The sequence below is a fragment of the Delphinus delphis genome, chromosome 1, assembly GCF_949987515.2.
Source record: "Delphinus delphis chromosome 1, mDelDel1.2, whole genome shotgun sequence".
In the NCBI taxonomy this organism is placed as follows: domain Eukaryota; kingdom Metazoa; phylum Chordata; class Mammalia; order Artiodactyla; family Delphinidae; genus Delphinus; species Delphinus delphis.
In genome coordinates, this window is record NC_082683.1 from 123,055,268 (window position 1) to 123,062,657 (window position 7,390).

General features: G+C 38.5%; 1 protein-coding gene across 2 annotated transcripts in view; it reads left to right on the top strand.

Moving 5' to 3' along the window:
- The window catches only part of MAEL (maelstrom spermatogenic transposon silencer), a 109,195-nt gene extending 102,915 nt beyond the window's left edge, over positions 1 to 6,280 (top strand). For both annotated transcript variants that reach the window (XM_060033470.1, XM_060033466.1), the window contains 4 exons: positions 1,156 to 1,218; positions 1,976 to 2,108; positions 5,079 to 5,154; positions 5,684 to 6,280. In XM_060033470.1, the coding sequence (XP_059889453.1) occupies positions 1,156 to 1,218; positions 1,976 to 2,108; positions 5,079 to 5,154; positions 5,684 to 5,871 (460 nt within the window). In that variant the 3' untranslated portion in view covers positions 5,872 to 6,280. The remainder of the gene's footprint in view (positions 1 to 1,155; positions 1,219 to 1,975; positions 2,109 to 5,078; positions 5,155 to 5,683) is intronic.
- Positions 6,281 to 7,390: the final 1,110 nt, after the last annotated feature.

The window sequence follows — 7,390 nt, forward strand, 5'->3', positions numbered from 1 at the left end:
ATTTCCACTTCATTTAGTAGTTGTTCTGGGGTTTTATCTTGTTCCTTCCTCTGGAACATATTTCTTTGACATCTCATTTTGTGTAACTTTCTGTGTTTGTAGTCCCACAGGCTGTAGGATTGTAGGTCCTCTTGCTTCTAGTGTCTGCCCCCTGGTGGGTGAGGCTGGTCTAAGAGGCTTGTGCAGGCCTCCCAGTGGGAGGGACTGGTGCCTTGATTTAGATTTAGTTTTAACTTAAGCCTTCATTTTAGAGTTAGTTTTATGAATCATATTTATTGAATCACTTTTTGTAAAAGCAGTGGGGAATTCTTAATCTTATTTTTAGATAGCCTTCCATTCAGTTAAATAACAAGTGCAGATAATGGACTTTTTACACTTATTGTTTAGCGTGTTTATAATTTCTGAGTGAAGATTTTTGCTAAGTTCAGAGAAGGTTTCTATTATGCAGGTAGTACTGTTGAGTCTCAAATAACTTACGCACTCAGGGGAAAGATATACAGGTTTATAGTGGCTCTCGTCATGAAAGTATGTTGTTGGTCATTTCCTCTCCAACATCCCCTCTTGAGGTCTTCACTCCAACATCCACTCCTCAGTGACACCTTTCCTGCCTACCTTATCTAAAATGTCACCCTTCTCTTGCATTTCATGTCTTTTTCTTGTTTTTCTCCTTAGAACTCATCTAACTTACTATATTATTATACCTACATATCTTTTGATCTGACTTCCCCATTAAAAAGTAAGTTTTGTGTGCATAAGAGTTTGTGTTTCATTCTGTACTGTATCTCTAGTGTCTAGGACAATGCCTGGTAAGTAGTATGTCGTCAGTAAATGTGTATTTAATGAGTATATGTTAACTACACTCTATATATAGATTTTCTATATATATATATATAAATACATATATAGATTTTCAAGGTAAAATCTGTTATAGCTGCATGTTTGCAATGTGTCATGAATTTGCATCAGAGGAGGTAACATTAAAAACTTGTTTTTAAAAAAAGTCTACTTTTTATATGTTAAATTAGAGACCTTAATCTTTGAGTAATAGTTGAAATCATTTAAGAAACTGACACTAAGGTAGAAATTTGGCACATAAAAACCCATAAGCAGTGCTGCTTCAGTTAGATGATATTAAAGTCTTTTTTTTCTGTACAGGTGCAAGTGGCATGAAGAAAATGATATTGTCCTCTGTGCTTTAGCTGTTTGCAAGAAAATTGCGTAAGTTGGAGAAAGGATTTTCTTCCTAATGCTCTATTCTGCACTGAATTCTTTGCAACTTTGCTTGTTGTTGCTTTGGCATTCAGGGTGCATCACTGTTTACCTCTATTTCCACAACTGTCTTTTAAAACAAAGGTGTTTTTAGTCATGTTACTTGTATTCTTCTGCCCATGTCACTACTTGTCTGGTGGTTACCACCTGAGCAATTTGAGCCTTCAGAAGCACTTATTGAAATTTTTTTCTTCTAGGATTCCTGTAGGAAAGTGAAGTTCCCTACTGTCATTAAGAACAGCACTTCCTTGTGAAGGTGCTGAAAACATATAGACCCTTTTCTCCTCATTTTGTAGGGAAAGTACCTGCAGCCTCAGCTCTGTGGAAGCTCTGGTAATCCCTTTACACAGCTGATGATAGTTGGTTCTGAGGATGAATAAGTGTTTCTAAGTTTTCGCCCTGTTGCTGTTGTTGCCTCTCCCTGCCTTAAATATTTGAGAATTCTGGTGCTCTTCCCCCTCATTCCCATTCACTTATAATGGATCTGAAATTTTATTTGGTAATCAAAGTATTGCTTACCAGTAATGACCAGTTTTATGATATGTACTGCTACCTATTCCCATTTTTTCTCCAAATCTCTAAATTTCTTTTTTCCCAATTTACAACAATATCTCACATGCTTTGTCAGAAATTTTTAAAATGTGAATGCTTTTAGAATGAATTAGATAAGATTCTGATAATAAACATTTTAAATTCCTTTTTAAAGATACTGCATCAGTAATTCTCTGGCCACTCTCTTTGGAATCCAGCTCACAGAGGCTCATGTACCACTTCAAGATTATGAGGCCAGCAATAGTGTGACACCGAAAATGGTTGTATTGGATGCAGGGCGTTACCAGGTAAGGAGCTCACTTTTCGGGGCTGCTAGTCTCTCAAGATCAGGCCTTTGTTTGGTTCTCTCTTCTGTTAAAAATTTTTTTTGATCCTTCATGGAATGTCAGTTTTTAATCCAGTTGGATCTTACAAAAAATCCTTTTTCTTCCTTGTATATTTTCCTACTGTACTTAACAAAGAAAATTAAAATTAGCATTAGTGTTTATACGAAACACATCCAAACAATTATTCCAAAAATTATGTGATACACATTTTTGAAGTAGATATTTTAAATATAAGACCTCATTCAGGATTTGATTAGAGGCTATCTAATTTCCCTACCACCCCTCTTCCCTCCTTGGTATTTACTTACTAGTAGGCCTCTCTACACTACCAAGAGCATAGCAATTAAGAGTATGGGCTCTTTCAAGTTAGAATTCCTAAATTTCACTTCAGGCTCTGCTACACATAGGCTGTGTGACTCTCTGCAAGTTATTTGAACTTTCTGTGCTGATTCCGTATCTGTAGAACAAGAATAATAATAAGGGCTAGTAGTCGTTGTAGGATTAAATGCAGCAGTATATGAAAGTACTAAGACCTCTGACTTAGTAACATTTATTATCTACTATGTTCTACTTTTAAATAGTTAATAAAATAGTTAATAAAATAGTGAAAAGGGAACCCCAAAGTGGAATGAACTATTGATAAAACAACTATTAGGATCAATCTCAAAGGCATTACTTACACTTAGCAAAAGCAGCAGTCTCAAAAGGTTATGTAATGTATGATTCCGTTTATATGACATTGTTAAATACAAATGATAATGATGAAGAACGTATCAGTGGTTCCCAGGGGGTACGACTGTAAAGGGATAGGAAATTTTTGAGGTGATAGAATGGTTCTGTATCCTGATTGCAATGGTGGTTTCACGAATCTCTTCATTTGTTAAAACTCGTAGAAATGTACACACCAAAGAAGTCTGTCTTACTCCATGGTAATTTTAAAAATAAAAAAGAGAGCTCTCCATATAATCTCTGGGCAAGACTCTTCTCTCTCCTGTCTGCTGTTAACCCTTAACCCAGCGGTTCTCCACTAGGACCTATTTCGTGTCCTTCAGGGGACATTTGGCAACACTTGGATACATTTTTGGTTGTCACAGCTGGGGAGGGGGTGCTACTGGCATACAGCGGGTAACTTAGATACCAGTAAGTCTGCTAAACACCTGACTATGTACGGACAGCCTCCTGAGCAAAGTATTATTTAGCCTAAAATGTCAGTAGTACCCAGGATGAGAAACACTGCCTTATCCCCATCATCACCATCTGTGTTGAGACTACCAGATTTTGTCTCATTACCCCTCTTTTCATTGTTCACATCAGTCACTATGGAAGCTCAGGATACCTAGATCCTTGCTCATCTCCCACACTCATCTTGTTAGGCTGATTCTGTTTTTCATCCTTCCCCAACTCCTGAAAAACTGTGGGTCTTCTCAATCTCAGTTATTTGTCTTCAACCTCCTCTTGGGAAGGTCTGTTTTCCTCCTTGGCTGTAACTAAAACTTGGCTGTCCTCTAAAGATACTGCTTCCCTGTTAGCGACACTTTTTTTTTCTCTCATTTATCACGGGCTTAGATTTGAAGTAGTTGTCCTTGTTTAACTTTGTGGCCTCTAGACTTCTTTCTGCCTTCTCCCTAAAATCCCTAGGCTTTGAATCACATGCCATTCAGGCTGTAGTACCTGATAACCCCTTCTTGGAGCCAATAGGCCCCTGAGTTGGTCATCCTCATTCTTAGAGCAACACTGAGCCAGGAGATCTAACAATATTCCTGGCAGAATTCTTGATTTCAGTTTCCCTATAGATGATCCTTCCAGCTGCCTGACATTTCAGTTCCTTGATTTGCCCTTCTCCAGTGATCCTGGCCCCTGCCATACATCAAGTATCCACTCCCGTGATCATATTCTAGGCCCCAATGGCATCTCCCCATAATCTCAATTTCAAGCATCCTCTCTGACTACCACTGTCTTTCTCTGGTACATCAGTGCCAACAGTTCTTTGATCTCTCCTGGGACCTTCAATTCATTGTATGCCTCCACTGTTCTGCCCTCCTTTGCAGGGTCACTGCATGGCACAACTCCAGGGGTACCATTCACACATGGACAGGTGCTTCAGCCTTGTGTCTCCTCTCCCCACCTTGCCCTTCACCTCCTTCCTTCCCAGCTTAGATTTCTTGCTCCATTATTTTCACTCACTTGCACTATGAACTCCACTGGCCCTTCATTCTTCATCATAGTTGGCTGACAAACACTAACCCTCATTAAATCAACTCTTCACCTACTCTGTTATATATTTGAAGCTAACTGAGGCTGAAAAGAAACTACCATACTGACTGGTGTGGTCATCACCACCAACCTCAAGTGAGCCCTTAACCTTGCCTGGCAGTTGTCCATTTCTCTAGTTTGATTAATCTCCCACTCTCTTAGACAGTTATTTCTCATCTTCTCTCACTTCAAACTTCCATCACCTCTTCCTTCATCCTTGTTCTAGCTGGTGCTCGTACCCCTCCTTCTCTGAGAAAATAGAAGCAATCGAAGTTTTCCATATATTCCTACCATTGCATCTACCATATACTCAAATGCATGAATTGTCTGTGTTTCTATCTAAGACCAATCCTTTTATTTCTCTATTCTCATTCTCTTACCTACGTACGGACATGGCTCTAATAATTTCATCAGGGTTTCTCTCTGTTCTGAGTCATTCTTATCAGGAAACCTGCTATAATCTCATATTTAAAAAAAAAAAAAACCCTTTCCTGACCCTGTAATTTCCCCCTCAAAGATTGCCCTCTGCTCCCCTTCACAGCAGTACTCTTCAAAAGTTGATCAGACATTGGAAAAGTGGGTGTTAGTTTGTATTTAAAGAGTAATTTGAAGTAGATGATCCGATAATAAATAAACATGTTTTCCCCTGTTTTTTTTTGTTGTTGTTGTTACTTATAGAAGCTAAGGGTTCAGAGTCCAGGATTCTCTCATTTCAGCTCTTCTAATCAGGAACAGAGATCAAACACACTCACTGGTAAGCATCTTATATTTAATAAGAAGGCACCTCAAAGAGTTTAGGGTCTTTTTATGATCCTGAAAACAGATGATCTAAGTTGGCTTTAGGGTATAAGAATCTTGTTGAATTGGGAGTTTTACTTGGCATAAGCACTTAATTTGGATATGTAGATTTTTGTATCACTTTGATAAAATTTAATTTATTCAGAATTTTGTTCAGGGCATTTAAAATAAAACCTGTTACTTTTGTAGCAGCTGTAGTTTTATAGCTTTGATATGAGGGTGTCTTTTGGGGAAATGGGAAAGTTTAAAAGAGCCAGTGACATGAAATTTCACATGGTCCCTGAAGAACTTCAATTAAGGTTTCCAGGACTGAAAAAGAATATTCTTGTTCAGCCTTTTTGCCTTTACACTAAGAACTATCTCCCCTATTGACGATCCATTTAATCATGGCTTAGTGAAAAGGCCTGCAGTAGGTTGAGTCAATTGAGGGATCTCTAAGACTATAAAACTGCTGTATTTCTTTTCTTGTATTTTTAATATCCTAGGTGACTCCCCATCTGGGGTGAAAACATCGGGCCAAAACAGCAGTGTTCGGGGAAGAGGGATTACCCGCTTACTAGAGAGCATCTCCAATTCCTCCAGCAATATCCACAAATTCTGCAACTGTGAGACTTCACTCTCACCTTACATGTCCCAAAAAGATGGATCCAAATCTTTCTCTTCCTTATCTTAATGATGATACTTTTTTCAATTTCTGGAAGAACAACGGACCCGACTTCCGTTCTCACTACAGTCATATTAAACAGACCACATCAACAATAAATGTCACTACTATAAAAACTACTTAATTTGTAAGGAAATTCTGTTTTCATAGATTAAAAATAATTGTGGTTGGAGAAGATCTTGGCATTTTTGCTTTTTTCTTTAGGGCTTGTTCTACTTTCTGACTGTATCATGGGAATGCCATTAAAGTTTTGAGTCCTATAAGAATAAAACTAGCTTTTACAGAGTTGTGCTTTTGGGAATATTATATTTTGGTATCTTTTCTCTACAATAAAAGTATTAAGTATCTGTTATGAAAGGTTTTAAAATAGTTTTAATCTATTTCTTTCCATTATGGAAATGTGGAACTGTACCCTTGAGACCTGCAGCTGTTTTCATTGCAAATACCTAAGAAAATCAGCCTTTAACAAAAATAAAGTTTTGCTACTTAGTCTTTGAAATATGCTGACTTTGGCAAAAGTCATTTGAAGGATGAGAAGCCAAAAAGAGATTATGTAATTTTCCCCAAATAACATGGCTAGATAGTGACCAGATTCCAGGTCCACTTGACCACAAATCTCTTTGCATATACTAAGTAGATGTATATGAAGTCAAGTATGTGCCCTGTTTGTGACTGACTTAAACTGGCTCATGTTCGCTACTCAGGCTGTTATATAGCCTTGGAGTAGGAGAAGAGATGTAGTAACCCTTTTTACTTGGAACCACAGTAAGACCATACATGGCAGTGGCAGAGATCGCATTCTAATTTAGGTCTGTTTGGCTCAAAACCCTAGGGAATCACTTGGTGTCTGTCTAGGACTCTGGTTTATCTTAATACCCATATTCTCCTTTACTAACTACTGAGTACCTACTTTGTGGATGTATATATACACATATACACACACACACACACGTATCATCTTGTAAAATCCTTAATAACCACTCTGAGGAAGGAGGTACCTCCATTTTACAGACACAGAACTCAGATTCAGGTCGTATAGTTACTTTATGGAGGAATTGTTAACCAGGTCTGACTCCAAAGACCATGTTACCCGTATCCACACTTCCACTTCCTGTTCATCTATTTCTGATAATCAGATCTTTAAACAAAGAATAGGTCATTGAATGTAAGTTTATATACTGCATTTTCTACTAGCAGATTGGTTTTTAAATCTTACATATAAGCTTTGAGACCATTCTTTCTTCAAAATCACCATGACAGTAATTGGGTTGGCTTCAAAAGTGGAGGGAAAGGGCTTCCCTGGTGGTGCAGTGGTAAAGAATCCGCCTGCCAATGCAGGGGACATGGGTTCAAGCCCTGGTCCAGGAAGATCCCATATGCTGGGGAGCAGCTAAGCCCGTGAGCCACAACTACTGAGCCTGCATGCTACAACCACTGAAGCCCATGCACCTAGAGCCCGTGCTCAGCAGCAAGAGAAGCCACTGCAATGAGAAGCCTGCACACTGCAAGGAAGAGTAGCCCCTGCTTG